This window comes from Podarcis vaucheri, assembly GCF_965113315.1.
Source record: "Podarcis vaucheri genome assembly, chromosome: 1".
Classification (NCBI taxonomy): domain Eukaryota; kingdom Metazoa; phylum Chordata; class Lepidosauria; order Squamata; family Lacertidae; genus Podarcis; species Podarcis vaucheri.
The window spans coordinates 128200660-128227135 of NC_138759.1; the positions used below are offsets into that span (position 1 = coordinate 128200660).

The 26476-nt window shown below is 43.6% G+C and overlaps 2 protein-coding genes and 1 long non-coding RNA gene across 5 annotated transcripts in view; 2 read left to right on the top strand and 1 right to left on the bottom strand.

The window, feature by feature from the left end:
• The window catches only part of LOC309525723, a 96172-nt gene that overhangs the window by 59369 nt on the left and 10327 nt on the right, over positions 1–26476 (top strand). The gene's annotated exons all lie outside the window — the stretch shown is intronic.
• On the top strand, positions 1226–17303 carry KCTD18 (potassium channel tetramerization domain containing 18). 2 transcript variants are annotated; one of them, XM_082202291.1, is made up of 7 exons: positions 1226–1674; positions 9602–9803; positions 11879–12090; positions 12648–12841; positions 14152–14246; positions 15646–15748; positions 16504–17303. In XM_082202291.1, the coding sequence occupies exons 2-7, from the start codon at positions 9647–9649 to the stop codon at positions 16997–16999; spliced, it is 1257 nt and encodes a 418-aa protein (XP_082058417.1). In that variant the 5' UTR covers positions 1226–1674; positions 9602–9646; the 3' UTR covers positions 17000–17303. The 2 variants fall into 2 exon arrangements, with proteins under 2 accessions (XP_082058417.1, XP_082058416.1); XM_082202290.1 differs by lacking the exon at positions 1226–1674 and adding an exon at positions 6670–6727.
• SPATS2L (spermatogenesis associated serine rich 2 like) overlaps positions 18295–26476 on the bottom strand; it is an 80012-nt gene continuing 71830 nt past the window's right edge. The window contains exons 11-13 of one of the 2 annotated variants that reach the window (XM_082192693.1): positions 25452–25678; positions 21913–22339; positions 18295–19780 (exon numbers count right to left, since the gene is read on the bottom strand). In XM_082192693.1, the coding sequence (XP_082048819.1) occupies positions 21941–22339; positions 25452–25678 (626 nt within the window). In that variant the 3' untranslated portion in view covers positions 18295–19780; positions 21913–21940. Of the gene's footprint in view, positions 19781–20950; positions 22340–25451; positions 25679–26476 lie in introns of those variants that run through there. The other variant, XM_082192692.1, reaches the window with a different exon arrangement.

Sequence of the window (26476 nt, forward strand, 5' to 3'; positions counted from 1 at the left end):
TTCCTTTTTTCCAAATTATTATTAATTTTCCAAATTATTACAAATCAACCCAAATTAATCTAATAGTTTCTTAAAATCAGGTTCCCCCTCCTTCTCTGAACATATGACCACCATCGTTTCCTCACGTTGCCGCATTGTTTCTTATTTAGGGTTCAGTTGACATCCTTCAATGTTCAGTACTGCCATTTCTAAATAAAAGCTGGTACAGTGGTACCTCAGGTTAAGTACTTAATTCGTTCCGAAGGTCTGTTCTTAACCTGAAACTGTTCTTAACCTGAAGCACCACTTTAGCTAATGGGGCCTCCTGCTGCTGCTGCGCCGCCGGAGCACGATTTATGTTCTCATCCTGAAGCAAAGTTCTTAACCCGAGGTTCTATTTCTGGGTTAGCGGAGTCTGTAACCTGAAGCGTATGTGTCAGGGGTTCAGGAGCAGAGACGCAGAGAAGGGAGGAAGCAGAGAGCGAGGGGGAGGAATCCGAAGGGAAAATGAGTGATGATGACGACCCGAGATCTCCAAGCCTAAGCAGTGAGTCAGAGGACTCCCAAAAGGGAGCCCCAGTGAGCAGAGCAAGGGGGGGATCCGGGGGGACACCCCAGGAGGAAGGGAACAGAGGAGATTCAGAGAGCAGCAGCTGGAAGTCGGGACCCACGCTCATAACTGAGGGCGGCAGCAGCTGGAAGTCGGGACCCACGCTCAAGACTGAGAGCAGCAGGGAGGAAGGTAGCCAGGCATCGGGTTCCGGAGGCTGTCAGCAGGAGGGAGGGCACGAGTCAGGGGTGGTCACGCCCTCCTCAGAGAGCGAGGCAACGGTTAAGAGGAAAGTAGAGAGTTGGGCGCGCGCGCCAAGTTCAAATGCAGCGGAAGCTGGAGCAGTAAGCAGCCCGGAGAGTGAGCCAGGTCCTAAAGCCCGCCGCAAGGAGGCAGAAGGATCAGGGGGGTCAGCGTCAGAGGAGAGTAGAAGGGAGGAGGCCCAGGGGGGCAGAAGGACCCAGAGACGTAGGGAGAGGCGAAGGAGGTGGAGCAAGGCTAGGGTATTAAGCTGGTGTGCAAGAGGCGGGGACTCAGACGGGTCTTCGCCGACCTAGGGCAGAAGGTGTAGAGCTGCACGCTGCAGTTCGGAAATGAAACCTGTAACTTAATAAAGACTCTTATAAAGTGAACGCTGGCGGACTTGGTCCTATGTGAGCTGGGACTGGGTGGCAGCTCTGACAGTATGTAACGTGAAGCATATGTAACCTGAGGTACCACTGTACTTGAGAGTAGTCCTGAACCTCTCACTTTGAGCCTACTGCTCCAGCTTCCTAACTATCCAGCACAAATTATATATGCTTGTAAAGCGTGTCCCAGCTATTGTAAAAACAATTTACAGCCCAATTCCATGCATGTTTGATTGGAAGTTCATGCTTATTCTTATGCATGCATAGGATCATAGCTTTAGACATAGATTTGGAACATAAATGGAGGTGTTAGGGCAAGTGGGATGCCAAAAGGAGGGTCGTTTGCTTCTGTGGGATAATATCTGCCAGCAGAAGGTTCCTTGTTCAATTTCTGGCATCTCCTGACAGATGGGAAATACTTTTACCTGACACCCTGGAGAACTGGGCTAGACAAGACAAGACTGGGCTAGATGGGCAAATAGTTTTATCTGTGCTCCTCTGTTCCCAACAGCAAATGTAATTATATTCCAGGTTTCACCATGGGGTTCTTAGTTAATCTTTACCTCTTAGTAAATATTTTTCCAAACAGTTGTTACCACAGATAACTGACCGTGCATAAGACCCATGTTGCAGTGAGTTACTGTGTGTAGCTAATGAGTAACTGATAGTTTTGTACAATCACTGTGGAAAAAAATGTAATTGAAACACTCAAAGCTACTTTATTTATTTATATATTTGCTGCATCAGCAATCTCTTTTGCTGAGCCTTTCTAATTTATGTCAAAATTTATGCCATCTTGGTATTCTATTAGAAAAAAATGATTATAGGGCCACAGTCATGGCCTCATGTTACTGGTATGATAGAAGGCTTGCCTAGTGGCTGGAGCCACACCAATTGTTGGGACCAACAACGTGAGGATCATGATGAATCATCTGAATGGTGATTTGAACCCTAGTCAGCATGAGCAATGTGTGGGATCAAACATGCCAGGCACTCACTGGAAGGTATTATAAGATTTCCTGTTGCATTATGGGGCTGGTCAAACTGGGAACATAGCCCATCTAAGAGTAGGAAAACTCTAATCCTAAATCTCTGCATACGCAGAAGCGCAAAAGGACATCATGCGCATGTGCAGAAGCAACGAATCACAACTCGCGCGTGCTCTGCTGCGGGTTGCGCTCTTTTCATGTTGCAAACGGACCTCTGGGATGGATCCCGTTCGCAACCAGAGGTACCACTGTACACATTTATGCACTGTTTAACACTGTTGTAAATAAAAATATGCCCTTTTCCCTTATGGGGTATCCAAGAGCCCATATAGAGTCCTTACATAGGTTCCCTATTGGTAGGAGAAAATAACAGAGGCCAACCAGAGAATATTGAGAAGCAAAGCAGCTAGTAAGCTTGATCTTTATTGATCTGTTGCAACAGGGTACTCCCCTCACACGCAGGAGAGGAAGAGGACCCAGAACAATGGCGTGCAAGGCCTTATAAAGACTTTTGAAATTCCCATTTTCTAGATCAAGACCACCCCCAGAAACATTATGCATACATCACAGAAGGGGTGTAACCTAAGACCACCCCTCAGATCCATCCCACCTACATCACAGAAATTTAAATGTTGTTTTTCTCCTGTCACAGTTTATCTCCTGTCTGGCAAGTTGCTTGATTGGATTTCTGGGGAGCCTGGCCATTCTTTTGTAGTGGTAAAATACTTATTTCCTAGGCCAGGTCACAGGGTCACACCTTATTCAAACAGACATATCCTTGAGACAGGATTTGTGAGGAAAGAGACAATGGGGAGGCAGGGAAAGGATTTGGTCAGTTTAGGAATCAAAATGGTTCCAGGATGGTCTTCCTGTGTTGATCTATGTATGTGCAGTTATGAACATTATCATATATCTAAAACCATAAAATTCCTATCACAACACCCATAGTCAAGTGGTTAAATTTATATGGATCATGCCCATTGTTAGCTTTGATTTACAAAGCACTAATTAATTTTGACCAAACTGCAGGAGACAGTGGAAGACAGGAGTGCCTAGCGTGCTCTGGTCCATGGGGTCACGAAGAGTTGGAAATGACTAAACAACAACAAAAAATTATTTTGAGTGGTGTGAGGTTTCATTGTTGTTGTGAATTAATACAATGTAAATTGACTTCTTGTAGATGAGGCTTCTTATCTATAAATGTATAGGCTGAGCATCACAAAACACACATGCTACAAGTTGGAAGGATCCCTGCACAGGCATATTCAACCAGACAGAAGTTTACTACTGTTAACTTTCCTCCACCTTCTGAACAGGGGGTCTGCTTTGCCAAACCATATGCACTGTGTATGCAAATAGCTGTCCTGCAGGATGCATTTATCCAGCAAGGGAAACTGCTTCTGCAGCCTCCTTATTCAGAAGCCTGCTTCTTTATGCAGATCACACTTTCTGGACTGTGGGTGCTTTTAGATCATCTGTTTTGTGTGGGATTCAATCATGTATTGAGGTCAGCTTGCACAGTTGCAATTGATTTGTAGCTCTTGCACAACAAAGCCACTTCCCCAAAATATCAGACTGTTTGAAGTAAGGCAAGTGATGAGAAAATGCACTGAAAAGCTCCCCGCAAATCAAGATGAATGCATAATAAACATATTGTCTGAAAGCACCCTGTGATATTCTCTCTCTCTCTCTCTGTGTGTGTCATAGAAAGTCATCAAATCATAGTGTTGGAAGGGATCACGAGGGTCATCTAGTCCAGAGACGTCCAACTCACAATAGACTGCGATCTACTCACAGTATAAAAAAACTGGCAGTGATCTACCCACTGTCGTAAAAAGACTGGCAGTGATCTACTCAAAGTTGTTGAGCTTTCTTTAGGAAGCCAAAGTTGTGGAGCTTTTTTAGGAAAGGCAAAGTTGTGGAGTTTTTTTGCAAGGAGATCACTGAGGGACCAGAGATCAACCAGGATCTACCAGGAACACTCTGTGATCTACCAGTTAGACATGCCTGATTCTATCCAACCCCCTTGCAATACAGGAATCTTTTTCCCAATGTGGGGCTCAAACGCACAACTCTGAGATTAGGAGTCTCATGCTCTCCCAACAGAGCTATCGTGTGTAAGCATATGTGTACAGTCGTACCTTGGAAGTCGAACGGAATCCGTTCTGGAACGTTTGAAAACCAAATTGTGACTTCTGATTGGCTGCAGGAAGCTCCTGCAGCCAATCAGAAGCTGTGGAAGCTCCGTCGGATGTCCGGCTTTCAAAAAAACGTTTGAAAACCGGAACAGTCACTTCTGGGTTTTGATTGTTAGGAGCCAAAAAGTTCGAGAACCAGGCTGTTCGACTTCCAAGGTACGCCTGCAATTGTATATTGTTGGCCTCCGTTTGTCTCAAGAGATAATGGAATGCACCGCAAAGGGTGAAGTGAAACCACTGTGTTAGCAGCACAGAAGTGACCTCGTTGGGGCGCAAGCCTGGAGGTTCTGGGCTGCCCTTGGCCTTGTTGATGTGGTCCAAAGGAAAGCAGAGCAACATGTTTGGCACCAGCTTGGCTGCAGGAGTTGCCACAAAGAGGTGTACTGTGCAAGACACAATCCATCCAATTTAGGGGCTCTACTTCAGATTTGTGTAGGGTTTACTCCTTAGCCTTTTTTCTCCAGAAGATATCCCACAAGGCAGCTCATCTCACTTTAGGGAGCCAGCGTACAGCTTCCAAGTCATGTGGCCAGCATGACTAAGCCGCTTCTGGCGAAACCAGAGCAGCGCACGGAAACACCGTTTACCTTCCCACCAGAGCGGTACCTATTTATCTACTTGCACTTTGACATGCTTTCGAACTGCTAGGTTGGCAGGAGCTGGGACCGAACAACGGGAGCTCACCCCGTCGCAGGGATTAGGCTCTGTGGTTTAACCCACAGCGCTACCTGCGTCCCCACAAGAGTGTTACTCGCCCACAAATGGAGAGAAGCAGAAGTCTCAGCAAAGGAAGAATGGATACAAAAACTTATGGAATATGCAGAAATCGCGAAACCTACCGGAAGAATAAGAAATCAAGATAACAAACTTTTTTATAGAAGAATGGTTTATTGAACATTTACAGATAAATTGTAAACAGATAAGAACATTGGCAGGATTATTGTAATAACCTGCAGTTTTATAGGAGTATATATTTAAAGTAGATGAATAAATGAGCAAATTAAGTTAATTTGGATATGCAGAAGATATTAAAAATAAATCTAAGGAACTACAGAAAGAGGGGGAAGGAAGTCAAGTTTTGAAATATTAAAATGATTGTAAAATTAGTGAAATGTAGAAATCTGATAAGCATAAAATTTAAAAGAAAAACGACCAAAAAACCAAAATCACATGTAAATTCCTCCTTAGAAGGGATCCCCTCAGAGTCTATAGAACAATAAATACTTCCAGCAAGAAATAAAAAGAACCCTCGAGCTTACCTGTAAAAGGTTTCTTTCAGAGAGTGAACAGATGCTCCCAGGTGGGTTGTGGGGCTACTTCTAGTGCTTGCAGGCAGGATTACAGCATTTTTCTCCTCGCTTGTTTACACGGATGTCAAAACTACAGCCATCGATCCTCAACACAAGAACGTTATTTTTTAACACCTCCTGCATCTGGGCTGGACCGATCTGCCTGCGTGGCTCAGGTGCCTCTCTGGCCGGGCACAGCCCTCTGCAAAAACCCCAGGGTGGTGCAGCTCCTTTGTAGTTTCCCCCAGGTGGGGGTCCTTCTGGCTGGGCAGGGATTCCCTCCCTCCTGGACCACAGCCCAATGCCTTTGGCCATTTGTCCTGGAATCAGAGCAAATGAATTACGTTTACAAAAATCCACGCAGAAGAACCCATCGGGGTCCCTGCCGACTCTACAATCAATCAATCAATCAATCAATCAATCAATCAATTCATTCATTCCTCGAAAGGAATTAACTTTCAAATGCAATCCTATTCGAGGGCTGAGCAGCCTGCAACCCTTCATCCCTGTTGCCTGGCGGGCAGCCTTTCTCCATCTTGGAGTCTCCAGCTGTTGTTGGACTACAACTCCCATCATCCCAAACCACTGATTTTGCTAGCTAGGGCATGATGGGAGTTGTAGTCCCATAGCCCAACAACATGGGGGGGCACCCAAAGTTTAGAAAATAAGGCAACATTTGGAGGGCTGCGAGGTTCGCCGCCTCTGCGAACAGACTGGAAAGTTGTGTGCTTGTTTCGGATTCTGCTGGCCTTTGAACCCCGTGGTGGTGCTGGTGGGGTCTTGCTTCTACGATCGCGCTACATCTCGTCCAGCCTCCCTGCAGGGGAGGAATCTCAACGTGAGCGTCACCATAGACAGATATTGATTCCTTCGTTATTCCGTTCACTCCATTCCCGCTCCTCCCAGAGGATGATGGGAGTTGTAGTCCAACAACCATCCCTCCGCTGAACGCAGGCGCCTCTGCGCACGCGCCGCAGCGTCTCCCTCCTCCCCCTCCCCCTCGAATGGTGTGGCGGGAGAGGCTCGGCGCGCGGTTGGCGGGTCGTGACGACAGCGGTGACGAAGAGGTGGGCGGAGCTTCGAACCGGGAAAGGTAACGAGCTGCCGCGGTTGTCCCTCCTTCCCTCTCGGCTCCCCACTCGCGCCTCTATCCCCTCTCACACCCGGCTCTTCCACGGCGGGGGGGGGGTGGGGTTGGGCGGGGAGGCAACCCGAGGCTTGGGCCCCTCCCCCCCTTTGCTCCGGCCTGGCTGCTTTGCTTCGACCCCTTTGCCTCAGGCGGCTCAAGAGCCATGGCGGTGTCGGGGGCACGAAGCCGTTTGGAAAGGGAGCGGAGGAGGCGTGTTCCTCAGACTTAAGAGAGTCTTAGTGTTGTTGTTTAGCCGTTTAGTCATGTCCGACTCTTCGTGACCTCATGGACCAGAGCACGCCAGGCACTCCTGTCTTCCACTGCCTCCCGCAGTTTGGTCAAACTCATGCTGGTAGCTTCGAGAGCACTATCCAACCATCTCGTCCTCTGTCATCCCCTTCTCCTTGTGCCCTCCATCTTTCCCAACATCAGGGTCTTTTCCAGGGAGTCTTCTCTTCTCATGAGGTGGCCAAAGTATTGGAACCTCAGCTTCAGGATCTGTCCTTCCAGTGAGCACTCAGGGCTGATTTCCTTCAGAATGGATCGGTTTGATCTTCTTGCAGTCCATGGGACCCTCAAGAGTCTCCTCCAGCACCCTAATTCAAAAGCATCAATTCTTCGGCAATCAGCCTTCTTGATGGTCCAGCTATCACTTCCATACATCACTACTGGGAAAACCATAGCTTTAACTACACGGACCTTTGTTGGCAAGGTGATGTCTCTGCTTTTTAAGATGCTGTCTAGGTTTATCATCGCTTTTCTCCCAAGAGGCAGGCGTCTTTTAATTTCGTGACTGCTGTCACCATCTGCAGTGATCATGGAGCCCAAGAAAGTAAAATCTCTCACTGCCTCCATTTCTTCCCCTTCTATTTGCCAGGAGGTGATGGGCCCAGTGGCCATGATCTTAGGTTTTTTTTTATGTTGAGCTTCAGACCATATTTTGCGCTCTCCTCTTTCACCCTCTTTAAAAGGTTCTTTAATTCCTCCTCACTTTCTGCCATCAAGGTTGTGTCATCTGCATATCTGAGGTTGTTGATATTTCAAGAGAGTCTTGGGATGCCTTCACTTCACGGGGTTGGACCAGGTCAGGCATATGCAAACTCGGCCCTCCAGATGTTTGGGGACTACAACTCCCATCACCCCTAGCTAACAGGACCAGTGGTCAGGGATGATGGGAGTTGTAGTCCCAAAACATCTGAAGGGCTGAGTTTGCCTATGCCTGGGCTAGATGACCCTTGGGCTCCCTTGCAATTCTGTTCTGGGGCTGAGGAGCCTGCAACCCCCTAGGTGTTGCCGGGTTCCCGACCCCCATCATCCCTGGGGCTGGTGGGAGTTGGGGATCCATAGGTGTAGGTAGGGGGAGATAGCTGCCTCCCAAGTCAATAAAAATCAATTAAGATACTTATCTGAGGTTCTCTGACATCTAACAAAAGCTTGCCCCCCCAAAAAAAATACTGGCTACACCCATATGGGGGTCTGGCAACATCTGGAGGCTTGCAAGGTTAGCCACCTCTGCTGCAGTGGTTAGTTGTGTGCTTGTTTCGGATGCTGATGGCTTTTTAACCCCATAGTGGTGATGGGGTCTTGCTTCTACGATTGGGCTGCATATTGGTCCAGTGCTTCAGTTCCACCTAGACCAGTGGTTCTCAGACTCTTTTTCCTCCGGGCCACACTTTCAGAATAACGCTTTCCTTGTGCCACACCAAAAAAAATTTATTCATAAGAAATACATTGGTGAACACAACTAGGATTGTCCTCAGTATCACTTGATGCCCTTTCTCTCATTTTGGTAATATATCCATATTCTGAAAATAAAAAAGATTATTTTGGTACTAGACTACCCTGAAATGTTTACATGTTTTATTGTCCTTGAATCTTCCTGCCACACCAGTGTGGATGCGGGTGGTGCTGTGGTCTAAACCACTGAGCCTCTTGGGCTTGCTGATCAGAAGGTTGGCGGTTTGAATCCACTCGTTGGTGGTGAGCTCCCATTGCTCTGTCCCTGTTTCTGCCAACCTAGCCGTTCGAAAGCACTCCAGTGCAAGTAGATAAATAGGTACCACTGCACTCGCCACCAACTGACTTTGGTCCAATTTGAAAACATAAGCTGTATCAAGACATCCACACACTTTCTCTGCCCCACTGTGGTGGACAGACAATAGGTGACTTGGTAACACATCCAAACATACTGTTTGAGTTGTGTGCCTGTATTACAAAGCTGGCAGGTAACATGATCCAGTGCAGCATTCACCAACCTGATCTTCTCCAGGTATTTTGGACTGCAACTTCCATCAGCCCTTGCCAGCATGGTCAGTTATCATGGGAGTGGTAGTCCAAAGTATCTGAGGGAGGGGCACTAAGTTGGTGAAGTGTGGTCTAGTGGTTTGACTATTGGACTGGGTAAACAGGTGGCAGGTGGTTCACATGACGTTTCTCAGTAGTCAAGGTGATGCCATCCAGTTCTGTCCTGCTTACTTGCCAAAACAGTGCAGATGTTCTTGTAGAGAAGATGCATTAGCCTAGCAGTGCCCTTTCATGTTCCATTGCAGATAACTGGGTCATTTACATCAGTCCTTTTGAGTGGTTGTGTAAACTGATCCTGGAAGACCCAGAATTGCTCTGGGCAAGATAAAGCGACTAAGAAATTTAAAAAAGTAAACCCACCTCTGTTCTTATGCTGGGGTTCAAATATATGCTGCCTTTAACTTCTTGGAGGAAAGGCAACTTATAAATGTTATAAATGCTTTTTATCTGCCTTTTCGGGAGCATAAATTATTGATCTTCATGGAGAAGCCAAGTTATTCACTGTTCTGAGTACAATTTTTACTCTTTTCACAGCTTTGAAAGCACACCACCCAGCCTGCAACGTTAGCCACAAATGCGATGGAAGATAGCAAGAGCGAAAAGGTTGCAGATATTATTCGGCTGAATGTTGGCGGATGTATGTACACTGCTAGGCGTACATCTTTATGCCGTTTTAAGGACTCAATGCTAGCATCTATGTTCAGTGGACGATTTCCTCTGAAAATGGATGACACAGGTAAAAAAAAGTAGTAAATAGCTAAAACTTGATTGTAAAGTAATTATGAATTCAATTTTCTAATATTCTTCCAGCTTTGGCCAAGGGATAATAAACATGGATCAATACAAATGCATTGTAATTTTTATTATTTCCAGTATAATGAGCAACTTATTTAATAGTTTAAAGGTTAGCGATTTCCAATAAAGTGTGGTAGAAGAAAAACATCAAGTATCATAGAATACAATGTAGGGCTGGAAAGAGCTAAAGATGTCACCAAATCTCTGTGCTTGAATATAGGATTGGCAACATCATCAATCATTTGGTTCATCCAGGTAGCACAAGATATTTGTGCAGCAAACAGGTGTAGTTTGAATAATATTTTGTTTTGCTCTCAGTATATTTAGAATTTGACAGATTTCCCTCAGGCAAAAATTACAGCATGACGTCAGCCATTTTGTCTGACTGGTCCCAAATTAAGTACAGTGGTGCCCCTCAAGACGAATGCCTCGCAAGACGGGAAACATGCTAGACGAAAGAGTTTTCCGTTTTGGAGGTGCTTCGCAAAACGAATTTCCTATGGGCTTGCTTCGCAAGACAACAATGTCTTGCGAGTTCCTGCTAGTTTTTTTTCTCTCCCCCTTTTCTAAGCCGCTAAGCCGCTTATCAGCTGATCCGATCAGCAGATAAGCCGCTAATAGCGCTAATCCGCTAATCCTTCAATGGGCTTGCTTCGCAAGACGGAAAAACCGCTAGACGAAGAGAATCACAGAACGGATTCTTTTCGTCTTGTGAGGCACCACTGTAGAAAGATGGACAATTTTGAACAATAGAGGAGAATAAGATAATAGAGAAAAGGGCTGAAAAATTCCTACCTGAAACCCTGGAAAGTGTCTTCCAGTCAGTGTAGATGTTACTGGGCTTGATCGATCAATGGTCTGACTCAATATAAGGCAACTTCTGGTTTCTCTGGACTGCTGTTCACAAAGAGAACGCTTCTTGCAAGCTAGCATCTCTGGGTTTTTGCCATCTGCATCAGTTTACTCTTGGGGTGTAGCCTTCCTTCCATTCAGAGATAATTTCCTTGGAGCCTGTGCAGGAAGTAGTACTAGGTTGCTCAAGGATGTGAGCCAAGACCCATTCAGCAGGGGGAAACAGAACAAAACAAAAATCTTTCTATCTTCTCTGATCAGCCTGATGCCAACTATTGCAAATCCTCCAGATAAGGAGAGACTCTATCAAGGGGTTGTCCAAATAAAAGATTTTCGGGGCATCTCTCTTCTCTCCCCGCCTCCCCAGCTACTTGTTTATGCTGCCTCAGGTTATGATTCCCCAGCAGGAGAGACGACTTTCCTTATGCAGTTGGGGCCTATGTTCGGGTTTAGCACTTAGTCGGGGCTGTAAATTGCTTGCCACAAGCAACAAACTAATGTAGCTGGTTGAGGAAAGAATTAGCCTTTTTAATTATGTTTGCCTTTTGATATTATCTGTCAGTTAATACATACACAGGTTCTTTGTGTCTAGTATTTTATTTGAGCAAATCTGAAAGAGAGATTGAAAAAAGTTACGTCTCCTTAAAATATAACATCGCCAAGAAGAGCGTACTGAGATATACAGCGGTACCTCGGAAGTCGAACGGAATCCGTTACAGAAGTCCATTCGACTTCCAAAACGTTTGGAAACTAAGGCGTGGCTTCCGATTGGCTGCAGGAAGCTTCTGCAGCCAATAGGAAGCTGCGTCAGACGTTTGGGTTCCAAAGAACATTTGCAAACCAGAACACTAACTTCTGGGTTTGTGGCGTTCGAGAGCCAAAACGTTCAACTCGCAAGGCATTCGGGATCCAAGGTACGACTGTATTTGTTTGATCAATTGACAGCTTGGATGCAGTTATGATAACCATGCCCTTCTCAAAATATGGATTCAAATCCCCATTCAGCCATGATCATGACTGGGTGATCTTGGGCCATTTACTCTTTCTCAGCCAAACCTATTTTTCAGGGTTGCTTGGAAGAATACAGGAGGGTGAAGAAGTAAAGGAGGGTGAAGAAGATAGGCACATTATAAATGTTGTACATGTTTTTGTTTGCCTTTACAGGAGCTTGCCTTATTGATCGAGATGGCAGCCTCTTTAAATACCTCTTGGATTATCTTCATGGAGAGGTTCAGCTACCAGAAGATGAGCAGACGCGAATTGCATTGCACGAAGAAGCTGATTACTTTGGCATTCCTTACCCTTACAATCTTGCTGACCATTTGGCCAATGAAATGGAGACCTATTCTTTAAGATCAAACACAGAACTCAAAAAAGTATGGGAATTTTCCTGTGCCATTAAATTTAAAACGTCATTAGCAGTTGAAGCACAGGGGTGGCTTTGATCTGATCCTGGGATACCCAGGATTGTCCTGGGCAAGGTAAAGTTGACTCAGAAATTGAAAAAAATAAAAACACCCCAAACACAGTGAAACCAAAGTGACATAAGGCTGCCCTGAGTCATATTGATAACTACAAGCCTTGCATTCATTCATTCATTTATGAATGGATGGGTGGATGAATGGACCAGGCAGATGCAAAGCAAGTGGCTTATATGGGTGGGAGATAGGGGGCAGGAGACATTTGTGAGGCCAATGGGCTCTAATGGGACAACAGCCCACTGTCCTTAAAGGAAATATCTCCATTGTCTATTATTCAGAGTAAAAGCAGTAAGGCTGCAGTCCTTTGCACACTTGCAAGTTAGTACAATTGAATTTAGTAGGATTTATAAGTAAACATGTACAGGTTTAGTCTGAGCACATTTTTGTGCTCTTTTAAAGTCCCACAAACACACAGAAAATAATAAAATTGTTTGTATGTATTTCCTCCCCAGGCACTTCTAGATTTTTGTGAGTCTTACGGCTTAATATGCACTAAGCCTACAGTGTGGGTCTTACACTACCTCAACACTTCTGGTGCAAGTTGTGAGAGTAGAATAATGGGTGTGTATGCCACAAGGGCTGATGGAAAAGCAGCAATTGAAAAGGAGCTGGGAGGAAGAATACACAGCAAAAATATTTACAAGAGGTAAGAAGCTTCATAGTCATGTGATTACATCAAAGCGTGCTTGTAAAATTCTGCTGAGAATCTTGTACAGTGAAACCTCTGTTGTCAAAACGTAATCTGTTCCGGAAGCCCATTTGGCTTCCGAAATGTTCAAGAACTGAGGCGCGGCATCCAGTTGGCTGCAGGAGCTTCCTGCACTCAAGCGGAAGCCACATCTAACGTTCGGCTTCCGAAAAACGTTCAAAAACCGGAAACGTTAAAAAAACGGAGGTGTTTGGAAACTGAGATTTGACTGTATCTACTTTAGAGATGGCAGTATCAGATGTGTAAAGACATGCACATCTCTTCCATGCCTATGGAGTTTAAAGAGATGCTTAGTTACACAAATTTCCTTCATTATATTAATATTGGTGGATTATTGTTAAATACTTTGGGCCCCAGTTGATTATAAACAAAAGCAAAGGCTGCTACATCTAAATGCTTCTCCTCCAGATATTAACAAATAATAGTCAACCTGAATGTGGGAAGCACTAGACTTGCTAGAATATTCATAAGACAATACTCAAAAGAGTTGTTTTTGAGTATCAGAAGATGTAAGCGGTACCTGTTGTTTATTTTGTGTATTTCCCCCCTAGACAGTTAGGTGAGAGTGTTGCTTTAGCCTTGGTGCAGAGAAAGCAAGAAAAGGAGAAGCTTACAATCTGCAAACCGTTTGATCCGGAGTCTTGTCTAAAGCCAGTTGCTGCGAGACGTTGTCCAAATGGCAACACTGAAGCTTGATGGACCCATTAAGACTAACCTTAGTGCCATTGGCTGAGTGATTCAATAGTTGCTGTGAACGTTCCCATTTGTTGTGGGGAAAAGTTGTTTATTAGTATTTATTAAGTTTGCATACCGCCATTCATCAGAAGATCCCAGGGCAGTTAATAACATTAAAATGCAACATGGGAACACATAATAAAACAAAAACGAATCAATAAACTCCCTCTCTCAAAAGCCCATTTAAAAGGCCATTGAATGTTTATCAGCCAAAGGCTTCACTTGGCACCTCAAGATATGTAATGAAGTTGCCAGGCAAGCCTCTCTCGGGAGAGCATTCCACAAATGGGCAGTCGCCACAGAAATGGAAACCATTTACAGTCGTGAGTATGAAACTCAAAAGAATTGTGGTTTTTGACAATGAAGGTATATTACAAAATTGGGAAAATTGCGTTTTTATGCCATCGGTTTTAAACATACTTTGCATTTAGACTTTTAGCAATTTTTAAAAATTATTATTCGTCTTGTAAAGCAGCGCAATTTCCCCTCTTTTCCTACATTTTTTTCTCCAGGGAAGCCGGAAACAATGTCCAATATATCTGGAGCTATTATTCAGAGTCTGAATTGGAAAAGATGATGGATGCATTTGAGGCTTGGGAAGGGAGAGGTATCTCATTTTTTATTATAGTATTTTCCGTAAAGAATAAATGTTTACCCTGCAGCTGTTTGTCCCGAATTAGTGTCGATTTGTGAAGGGCAGGCAGGCAGGCTATATTTCCAACTATCCTTTAATAAGGAAAGGGAATAATTGAATTGGCTGTGTTTGGTGGGGAAACCTTGTGATTGGCAGAATGCTAGGTTATGGATGTATGTATCTATTTAAAAGTCTGTGCTTTCATGTTTGTTTAGTCGTGTCCAACTCTTCGTGCCCCCATGGACAGAGCACGCCAGGCACTCCTGTCTTCCACTGCCTCCCGCAGTTTGGTCAGACTCATGCTGGTAGCTTCGATAACACTGTCCAACCATCTCGTCCTCTGTTGTCCCCTTCTCCTTGTGCCCTCAACGTTTCCCAAGATCAGGGTCTTTCCCAGGGAGTCTTCTCTTCTCATGAGGTGGCCAAAGTATTGGAGCCTCAGCTTCAGGATCTGTCCTTCCAGTGAGCACTCAGGGCTGATTTCCTTCAGAATGGATAGGTTTGATCTTCTTGCTGTCCATGGGACTCTCAAGAGTCTCCTCCAGCACCATAATTCAAAAGGATCAATTGTTTGCATCAACTGGAGCAGGAACCGGCAAGCCACTCCAGTATCCCTGCCAAGAAAACTCCATGGACAAAGACAATGTGCTTTCATACACTGGTCCTATTGAGCTCTCAAAACAGCCGATTTATTTTGCATTGCAGTTGTGCACTGCTTTAAGTTTTAAGATTTAAGTTTGCAGACATGCTTGTGGAATATCAGTGGAAGATCTCTTCTGGTGGTTGTTTTTTTTTTTTATTAACCTAGGAGAAAATTCGTAGACATCTGACTCAGCCTAGATAAATTCATGTTTCTTGGACATTAATGTCACTTGGCTTCAAATACTTGTCCTCTACTTGGATTAATAATGCCGAAGGCAAATGTGAAATACATAGAAGTATCAGATATTTTGGGAGAGCTTTCAGCCTTCTGTACATGATGTATGTTAGTTTAAATTTGAGTGTTCGCTATGTCTGAAGAAGAGATCTGTGAGTTCTGAACGCTTGCACATTCTTAAAAGCAGTATTTAGTCCACTGAGTATCACACTCTCCCTCCCCTCTCTTTTCTGGAAACAACACGACACCACTGTATCAGACAGTTTTTTGAGAGAAGGAAAAAAGACTGTAAATAGAACATTTAGCTCTTTAATTTGGAAAAAAACGATTCAGGGTGGGAGTACATTGTGTTATAGTTGAGCATTATAGTTGAGCACTCGGGAGATATATGGTGTCTGAAAGAGTTGCCAATGATCCCTGATTGCGTATCATTGGGCTTATACATTTGACAGAAATATCTTGAATATTGTATTGAAATTGCATTTGAAATTACAGGTGTCAGTTATTGGCGAGTCCCGCAGGAACTGATAGAATGTTGGACTCTTGAGGAACGCCCTTTGAAAGGAAGTCTCCAAAGCATGCCTCCAATTCATAGACGGTACGTCTTACTAATCATGCTTAGTTTTCTCAAAGAATGCTTCATATGGAACAGGGACTATTTCAAAAACAGCGTTATCTCCATGTTAATATTTGTGCATCCCCTAGTTATAAGGGTGTAAAATCAAAAGATGATGCAGGAAGGTTTCATATAGAGTCTGTTAATTGTAAGTGTATTACAAAAGCTGGTATAATGCTAATTACATAACTAAGTTAATGTAACAAAACTATAATTGTACACATTTTAAGGACTGTCTCTGCAAATGCATACCCTAAAACAGGAAAATATATAATTGTAAGTTATGCATTCCACAGATATCTGTGTGGTGGGCCTCTTGCTATATATTACAAAGCCAGCCATTAGCCCATTTCATAAAAATTTAATCAGGAGCATAAGACTCAGTACTTAGAAATATCCTGCAATCCATATTAGATAATAAAAGAATATGATTTCCCTTTTATTTGTGTTGAATCCAGCTGGTTCATTCCAGTATGTTGGCCTGGTTATTTTTGGCTGAATATACATGTATTTGTATACTTGTTTTATACTTGTATATTTTTTCTTGCTCTGGGTAAGTCCAATATAAAAAATAAATTTGAATGCATACACCTACTGCAGTGTTAATCAGATCCTGGAATAAGAAATATTGTATCCAGAGGTGAATGTAGGAAGCACCCTTAGTTGCATCTGAGTTATGATCTGTGCGTAATTTCCCAAAGCAATCGAGTCAGTAATTTTATTCTCCGTGTTTACAGACAATTAATAGATCTTTCTGAAGAAGAAGAAGAAGAAGAAGAAAGTCACTTGAGCAGTAGAACAGGCCGAAAGCCAATTCAGTTTTCTGGTCCGTCCACAAGTACTCGCATCACAATTAAGAATTCTGCTTTTGTAAAGGTAGCAGGATGCCCTACATCTTCCCGTTCCCAGAAGACTCTCAAGCGACCTAGCAGAGACAGTTCGTTACTGTGCAAAGACGTACCAAAACCCACACAACTGACTAAAAATTCTCAAGAATCCGTTAGGAGCACTGAAAATGGGGCAGACTGTCACAGGACGCTAAAGGCCCCGTTCTCGAAGAAGCCTGCAACCAGCCGTGCGGTCAAACTCAAGCGGACTCCGCTCTGTAATGACCGGTTAACTCAACACACTTCCCAGGTGCTGAGTACGGTAGCTGAGCACCAAGTTCCATCTGTTGCAGTTGGCTCCACTCCTGCTTCCCAAAACTTGGGCCAGGAGGAATTTGGACACTGAGGAAAACGTTACCGCTAAGAATCATTTACAGGAAGACCAACTGAACGATGTGGCATGAATTTTATATATATGGTGTTATCCGTCATGATCTGCTAGAGACAAAATTCTGATATTTTGGGAGTCCTAATAAATGTGACACATTTGGGAGGGGGGAACATTCACATTTATAATCAGATTTATAATGATTTTTCTCTTTGCGTGGCGAAAGAGGCCTATGGATGTTTGTTCAGAAATATTACGTGCTTTTTGTCGTTCACTCATTGCATTATATAAATAAAATTTGAGCTGCTCAGTCATTCTAGAATAGAGATTGTGCCAGGCTTTGTGTACACTTCGTCCCTTTTCCCCTAAACCCCCAATTTTCCCACTCCATATACTTTTTGTGTGACTTATTCTGCATCTCTTTCCATTTTGTGTAACTTATTCTACTTCTGCTCCTCCTGAACAGCATCAAGGGCTTATGGAGGTCAGTGAAAACTCTGTACTCCACAATTCTAGTTTCTCAGCAGGCATTGTCCACATTTTTTCAAGCGCAACTTTGTAGCTGTTTGGGCTATATGGCATACCGTATTTTTTGCTCTATAAGACGCACCAGACCACAAGATGCACCTAGTTTTTGGAGGAGGAAAACAAGAAAAAAATATTCTGATTCTCAGAAGCCAGAACAGCAAGAGGGATTGCTGCGCAGTGAAAGCAGCAATTGCGCAGCCTGCATGCGCTCCATAAGACGCGCGAACATTTCCCCTTACTGTTTAGGAGGGAAAAAGTAAGTCTTATAGAGCAAAAAATACGGTACCTTATAATCTGCACCACGGGATCTTTCAGTAGACCTTGAAAATTAGGCTACATTTTGAGAACAAGCCTTGGGCTTGCAAACTGTCCCCCTTCTCTGGCACAACTAAGAGAAGACTGGAAACCCTCTGCTTGTATGTGTCTTTTGAACTCTAAAAACTGTAGCTAATGTTCGCTAGACTTGGTTGAAACATGCCATTTCCATCAACTAGGATTTGAAATTGGGTCCATAGTTACAATGAACTAGTGTGCCTGTGCTTGAAGAGCATGACTAGTTGTAGTTAATATAAAACAGAAGTGAGATTTTCAGAGTACAGTCATACCTTGAGTTTCGTTTGCTCCATGGTACGTTTTTTCAGGTTGTGTCCTGCGGCGACACGGAAGTACCGGAAAGGGTTACTTCCGGGTTTCACCGCTCGCGCATGCGCAGATGCGCAAAATGAACGTCATGCGCAGACGCGGGTTGCGTTCTGCTCATGTTGCGAACGGGACTCCGGAACGGATTTAGACATGTGTCAGAAGAGGAAGGAGGAATGTGTCGGCCCAGGGCTTGGTGTGGCTTATATTTGTAATACTAAGTTATGACCAATGTTTTGGTGTAGATTAGGAGCTCAGAGCTATGAACCATGGTGTCTGGTTTGAATTCCCACTCTTCTCTCATCCTTAGTACTCCACCTGCGATATGGGGATAATAATGTAGCCATTCCTTGCAAGTTCAGCGTGTAAAGAGCTGCTACATTATTAAAATCAACTTGAAGTTTTGAGCCATCCATTCTGGTTTGAAATCAGTGCATTCAGTCAGATGAGAGTATGCCTGCTGGATTTTTTGATTTTATTTTAAAAAATCTCTGTTAAGAAAACTCTTGTCTACAGTAGCAGGAAATTGGAAAATGCTGAAATTCACAAATTGGAAAATGCTGAACCCTGGCAATGTGATGAATGTGATTACATTTTTATTGAGCCATTACCTTGATTGAGAGTCTTCTAGTGCTTAGTGTTTGATTTGAATTGAGTGCTCTGACCTCATTTGTAACATTAAAATTCATTTTAAGTGGGTCTTATTAATGATAATACTTTTGTCAATGACGTCACAAGAAACATGTTTCTGCAAAGCTTGGTAAAAAAAAACTACAAAAGTGATAAACTTATGTTAACTAAAAGAGATCATTAACTAAAAGAAATCAAGAGTTGTAGAACAAAGCTTTGTCCTTTGTTTTATTTATTAAATTTATTGCCTTTCCTCCCAAAAGAACTTTTAGGCCTGCTAATATATTGGGTGGGCTGTGTTCTTCCCGCTATAATACTTTTATAAGTACTGCTACATTTCACATAACCTATAATACGACTTTACTTAATGATTATTTATTACAAAAGTGCATTCTGAGCCTAAAATGACATTTAAAAAATAATACCATTCATACCTAGAGGAGGCAGTAGAGCTGGATAGGTAAGGGAAAAGAACACAGGATACCCAGTCAAAGTTGACTTCTCTTTCTAGTCTCTTATATGAGAAACACGGTGGAGTAATCCTGCCCCCCCCCCACTTGAGAGGATGGCAATACAAGGGAGTCCAGATGTAAAATTCAGTATGACAAAATCATTTGCATGTGACAGAGCATGGGTTAGTCAGCCTGTTAACTGTCCTTAGGAGATGCCGTTCATATGGCTTTCATTAAAATAGCTGTAGGGTGGAATGTGAAAACGAATGATAATTTCATATGACAAGCACATGATTGTTTTAGAATCCATAGCATGACTTTTTTAACAATGAATCTGGGGAGATGAAAAGCTGTCGTAAATTAAGTGAAAACATAATGTTAAGAATTTGTCAGATTCTCCAAAGGGAGGGAATGTGGGGGTGTCTTTATTGAATCTTTACTGCTTGCCATTTTAGACTTACCCCCTGACTATCATTTGGAACTTGGAAGGGTCAGTAGATCTCCTCTTCCTAAGCAAGGCCATTTGCTTCCCAACCAAGGAAGACATTCCCTGTCATGCAAGGCAGAAAAAGAATAACGCTCAGATTTTATTTCCAGATCTAATAGAAGTGGTTGATCGATGACAAGACTTTTCAGGAGTATGTCAAATGGCATGCGCTCAGTACTTCCATGGTACTTCCAGTCTCTGACACATGGACCACTGATGGCAGAGCATTTCTCAGCAAGCTTGGATCCACTACAGCCATAGCCAACTGAGGGATGCAAATCACTGCCAGCATGTTGAATTTCCTCAAATTGGTGACTGCTCATTATTAACTTCATGACTACGGTGTTCCACCCCTGCCTCCTTCCATTACCACTTGCTGTCTCTATGGCAAGTTGTTGCTGAGTTATTTTTTCAGTGATAAAGCTTGGGTGAGTATGTTACTCCAACGAATGGAGGCAGATGTAGAAGCTTAAAAAATGGAAAACGGAAGTTGCCTTCATTTCAGAGGCTCATGTTCCAAAGGTGGGTGCGGAATAGTGCAACACCTTTTCTAGTGGCAATACCTCCTCTCCCTGCTCCACCCCCCTAAAAAAATATTATCAGCTGAATGAACAGGATTTAGGGAAGAAGAGAAATCTTTCACTTTGCATTAGGATTTTAAAAGGTAAAAAGCAAGACGACTTGGGAAGAAAGCATGGAAAGCTACAAATACTAGGTAAAGGAACCCCTGACCATCAGGTCCAGTTGTGGCCAACTCGGGGGTTGTGGCGCTCATCTCGCTTTATTGGCCAAGGGAGCCGGTGTACAGCTTCCGGGTCATGTGGCCAGCATGACTAAGCCGCTTCTTGTGAACCAGAGCAGTGCACGGAAACGCCGTTTACCTTCCCACCGGAGCGGTACCTATTTATCTACTTGCACTTTGACGTCCTTTCAACATCAGGAGCTGGGACCGAGCAACGGGAACTCACCCCATCGCGGGGATTTGAACCGCCAACCTTCTGATTGGCAAGTCCTAGGCTCTGTGGTTTAACCCACAGCGCCACCCGCGTACCTCTACAAATACTAGCTGGTTACTAATGCAGGCCAACATTTGTGGACCCCTGTCATAGAACAGTGAGCCCGACATCTTCCTTTTCATCATTAGGAATGGCTGATTTGGGGAAAAGGTAATATGGTAACAACAGGATCCAGATGGTTTGGTTGTTGCAAAATAAAACACTGCATTTTGTAAAATTGTTTGTTTTTTAATAAAAAGGGGGAATAATTTTTCTGAAGTACAGTCTTGGGCTATTTAAAGCTGTGAGCTTGTTTTAAAATATAAGCCTGGGATTTTGCATGTGCTCAGGTATGATATACATGGTATCCTGTCAGATTTGCAAGACACACAGGCCATAATTCAACAATCAATTGTATAGGATGAAACCCAAAGAAATCAAGTGCATACAACTCCGTACAGGTTTGTGGCCAATAGTGCTTAAATAAGGAAGGGATGTCTACAGCGACGAACAAGAAAATAAAAGAATCTCAGACTGAAACATGTCTGATTTTTAGTCTGCAAAGATAATTGAAAAGGATTTAAGAAGCTGGAAAACTTACTCTTACTTTTTCAGTTCAAAATTTATATCTTACCCAATCTTGTACAAGTGGCACAGCACAGAAAAATATTAATATGCCGTTTGTTAGCTAGTATTTGGGACTCATCTTGACGATCATTCAGGCTATAAAAACTCACTTACATCAAACTGAACCATGAGGTTCGTTCTGTACAAACAATTTGGGGTCCATATAAAATGGAAATAGTTAAGAGCATTTTTATATGAACACAAGTATCTTGATTGCAGACCAACAATAGGAATGCCAGGATTACCCTAATACCAACCTTTTGGACAGTAACAAACACATTATCTATACTGACATCCTCCTGCCATTTATTTTTAAACACAATTTCATTGTTTTACTAGGCACTGGCTAGCTAAAAGCCGCATTGTTATGAGAAAAAACAATATCGAGTATATTGAGCAAAGCCTTTATAGTATGAAATGAGATATGGCAGATTACTGTGGTTTAGAAAAACCCCAGTAAGTTTGGTTTACCACAATTGTAGTATTCTACACAAGCTTTTTGTGTGTGTGTACAGTATTTGGAATAAAAAGAAAGCACCTTTAGTGAGAAACTTAAATATGAAAATGCATTACATTTGCTAGTCGTCTGTCTTTCCAATCCTCATGCCACCAGTGTCACAGCTGGCACTGAAAGGACAGGGGCCTCTGTGGAGGTTTCTATTCTTGCAGGACGTAAGTTGCACTGAGAAACCCTTGTAATATTGCTGCATAAAGGCCTGGGCTCTGGGGGGCCTGGCACAGGATGCTTTCGTCTTGTTTTCTCTGGATACGTTAGAGTTTCCATGCTTTTTGCTGCTGCAGAATGCTCTTGGCTTTTAAAAGTGCCTTTGTTTTTTGACCGGAAACTATTATGGTGCTGTCTTCTGGATTCCTGCCGAGAGCTCCCTTTCGTGCTGTTCTGATCTGACTCGTTAATGGCACTTGGAGACTTAAGCGGTCCATTGAGCCGAATTCCATGATACTGCGTGTGAAATCTCCGCCTGTGGCTAGAAGCTGCATTCTGCCAAGGAAGAAAATGAAGGGTTATGGCAATCGTGGATTTTGGGCTTTCAAGCTTCAACGACGACGCCCTGTGCAATGCTAAAACATGGCCTGCGGTCGTCCCCCCCCCACCTTGTGCTCCATTCTGCAGCAATGTTGTGGCACCCCCTGCAGCACGGCCACACCAGTTGCGCTTTTTAAAAATGCCTCTGCCAATGGATGTGGTTGCATCTTTCCTGTGGCCATTTTTGGTGAAAGCCGAGTAGAATCATTCTCATTATACCTGTATACCTGAAGGAGCTTCTCCACCTCCATCATTCAGCCCAGAGATCCAGCTCCAAGAGCCTTCTGGCGGTTCCCTCCCTGTGAGAAGTGAGGTTACAGGGAACCAGGCAGAGGGCCTTCTCGGTAGTGGCGCCCGCCCTGTGGAACGCCCTCCCATCAGATGTCAAGGAAATAAACAACGATCTGACTTTTAGAAGACATCTGAAGGCAGCCCTGTTTAGGGAAGTTTTTTTTATGTCTGATCTTTTATTGTGTTTTTAATATTCTGTTGGGAGCCACCCAGAGTGGCTGGGGCAACCCAGCCAAATGGGTGGGGTATAAATAATAGATTCTTATTATTAATAATATTATTACACCTCCACGCATACTTATGAAACATAAAGTTTGGGATCAAGACCATTGCTGGCCACTGTGGCCTGTGTGCAATTAAACATGGGCAGGCTGGAAGAAGAGCCCTGTGGCGTTTGGGTGTCTGACGCTTTCTCGCTGCCTCCGCATCCAAACAAAGAGGAGATTAGAGAACAATGAAGGAGACACTGCAGGAGCACTTTCTCAGAGCAGACGAGAGGACAGGAATGTTAGTGGCAGAACCAAGAAGGAGGGATACCTGAGATTCAGTTGGTGAGTTGTGGCAAGAGGGGAATAAGGAGTTCCTAAGGAGGCCTGATAATTAGTGTGAAAGCCTCTTCATTGTGTGCTTATAGTGTGCTTATAATTTTCTGGAGGACCGCTTTGTCGAGCTGACTACTGGACCATGTTGAAAGGGATAAAGAGCTGCCATGCCTTCTCCATGATTAGTGCTTTCCTATTCACCATGAACCATATCTTCCCAGGTACTTTTGACCATGGAACAACAACAGCAATGACAACAACAACATTACAAGGTCCTTTCTCTGAAATAATCAAGAGTACAATTTGAAATCTTAAAAAGTAGAGACATCACCTTGCCAACAAAGGTCCGTATAGTTAAAGCTATGGTTTTCCCAGTAGTGATGTATGGAAGTGAGAGCTGGACCATAAAGAAGGATGATCGCCGAAAAATTGATGCTTTTGAATTATGGTGCTGGAGGAGACTCTTGAGAGTCCCATGGACTGCAAGAAGATCAAACCTCTCCATTCTGAAGGAAATCAGTCCTGAGTGCTCACTGGAAGGACAGATCCTGAAGCTGAGGCTCCAATACTTTGGCCACCTCATGAGAAGAGAAGACTCCCTGGAAAAAACCCTGATGTTGGGAAAGATGGAAGGCACAAGGAGAAGGGGAAGACAGAGGACGAGATGGTTGGACAGTGTTCTCGAAGCTACCAGCATGAGTTTGACCAAACTGCGGGAGGCAGTGGAAGACAGGAGTGCCTGGCATGCTCTGGTCCATGGGGTCATGAAGAGTCGGACACAACTAAACAACAACAATTTGCAAAACCAAATCAAATTAATTCTAGTGGGTGTTGTGCTGCAGGAACAGAAGGAGAGTGTTTCTAGGTAAGGTAAAAATAAAAAAGGTAAAGGACCCCTGGATGGTTAAGTCCAGTCAAAGGCGACAATGGGGTTGCTGTGCTCATCTCACTTTCAGGCCAAGGGAGCCAGCATTTGTCCACAGACAGCTTCCTGGTCATGTGGCCAGCATGACTAAACTGCTTCTGGCACAACGAAACACCATGACGGAAACCAGAGGGCACGAAAACGCAGGGATTCGAACTGCTGACCTTCTGATCAGCAAGCCCAAGTGACTCAGTGGTTTAGACCACAGCGCCACCCACATTCCTGTTGTTGAGAAACTGTGTATGTGCAGCTACTCACACAGAGTCAATTAAGGTTTGGCGGACAGCCAGAAGGCAATCTGAAGGAGTAAACCTGCCTGGTGATAACAGAAACATAGAGACCGCTCCCTGATTGGTCAAGCTCTCTCAAAGGAGTGATAATTAATGGTAGGGATGTGGGTGGTGCTGTGGGTTAAACCACAGAGCCTAGGTCTTGCTGATCAGAAGGTTGGCAATTCAAATTCCCGCGACGGGGTGAGCTCCTGTTGTTCGATCCCTGCTCCTTCCAACCTAGCAGTTCGAAAGCACGTCAAAGTGCAAGTAGATAAATAGGTACCACTCCAGCGGGAAGGTAAACGGCATTTCTGTGTACTAACTGGTAGTTCAGAGTTTGGAGTTCGTGAGTTCAGAGTTCTGTGTCAGTGTAGGAGTTGTGAGTCATGTCAGAAAGAGCTAGCATAAGATCAGTGTTCTGTCCCTGTAAATAGCCCACTGTATATAATAAACACATAACTACAAGTTCCTGGTTCCTGCTTCATCTATTCTGTCTGCAGCCAAGTTGCCAATTGCTTCTGTGGATTCTGCGTTTACTTTGCTAGGTCTGGCTAAGGTCCTGCAACTAGTTAGAAAGTTGCGAAACACCAAATAGGTTTTACGAATACCTGTTTCTACCCAGTGCAGGACTGATAAGAACAGCTTCTTCTCCAGAGCGATCTCAGCCCTGAATGTGAAGCCCGGACTTTGAAAGTCATCTAATCTCCCTTGCTGTATTATACTGTATTGTTTAATTAGTGTTTTTATGGAGCAGTCAAGTAATTTCGTTGTCCCCGAAGGGGGCAATGACAATAAAAATATTATTATTACTATTACTACTACTATTATTATTATTATTATTATTATTATTATTATTATTATTATTATGTGAAAGTAGGAGATAGCTTGATATTACTGCATTTCTGATTCCAGGGAAGTTAAGGGGAGTGGATAATAAATTACAAACTTTGAGAAACGTTTTGGTCTTTTCTTAAAACAAAAACAAGATACGAGATATTGGTAGGGATTGAAAGCCACTATTATTTTCTGTACCTTACCTGTTTGTTTGTTGAAATGGTCTGAGGAGAGGATTCTGTGGTGTTTGTGCTAACTTGGCTGGAGACTTTAGGTGTTGCTGCTTTGCCATCAGGAGTCTTGGAACGAATTCGATTTGAAGACTTTTGGATGTATGTGTTTGGTATGCTGGTTGTTGTCCGCAAAGATGTCGACTGCAGCAGTGGGCCGGATGGTGTTCTTGAGGAATAATTGTTCTTTGGGTGAGAAACTACAAGGAAGAAAAATGCCCAACACTTGCAATCACAAAAGAGAGCTTTTGGTTCCAAAATGGCAACAGTTAACTGAGGGCAGAAAGGAGTCCGGTTTTTGTTGCTGTGTGCTGTGATTTGGCAACCAACAGTCATCCAAGATAATAAAAATAATCTTTGAGTAAAGTTTTGGATAAAGGTAAAGGGACCCCTGACCATTAGGTCCAGTTGTGGCCGACTCTGGGGTTGCGGTACTCATCTCGCTTTATTGGCTGAGGGAGCCGGCGTACAGCTTCCGGGTCATGTGGCCAGCATGACTAAGCCGCTTCTGGCGAACCAGAGCAGCGCATGGAAATGCAGTTTACCTTCCCACCGGAGTGGTACCTATTTATCTACTTGCACTTTGACGTGCTTTCGAACTGCTAGGTTGGCAGGAGCAGGGACCGAGCAACGGGAGCTCACCCCATTGCGGGGATTCGAACCGCCAACCTTCTGATTGGCAAGTTCTAGGCTCTGTGGTTTAACCCACAGTGGCACCCGCGTCCCTATGTTTACAACACTTAAAACCATATTAACTGTGCTTTATCAAATGTTTCCAATTGGATACTTCAGCGCAGATATGAAATTAACATGGCCCACTTTTAAATGTTTTGTTTCTTAAATATAAGCCAAATAAGTCAGATCTCAATCAATTTAGAGAATTTATTTCAGGAAAACAGTAGTGAGTGACATCTGCTGGCCCTCCGACTTAATTTTTACCATATATTCCTCTGTTCAGTTTCATTTGGACTTAAATACAAGTTCATATTCTTTTGGGT

Coding starts and splice junctions, on each gene's coding strand:
- KCTD18 (XM_082202291.1), top strand. CDS start 9,647: ATGGAAGATAGCAAGAGCGAAAAGGTTGCAGATATTATTCGGCTGAAT. Junction 9,804..11,878: donor TCTGAAAATGGATGACACAG/GTAAAAAAAAGT, acceptor TTGCCTTTACAG/GAGCTTGCCTTATTGATCGA. Junction 12,091..12,647: donor CAAACACAGAACTCAAAAAA/GTATGGGAATTT, acceptor TTTCCTCCCCAG/GCACTTCTAGATTTTTGTGA.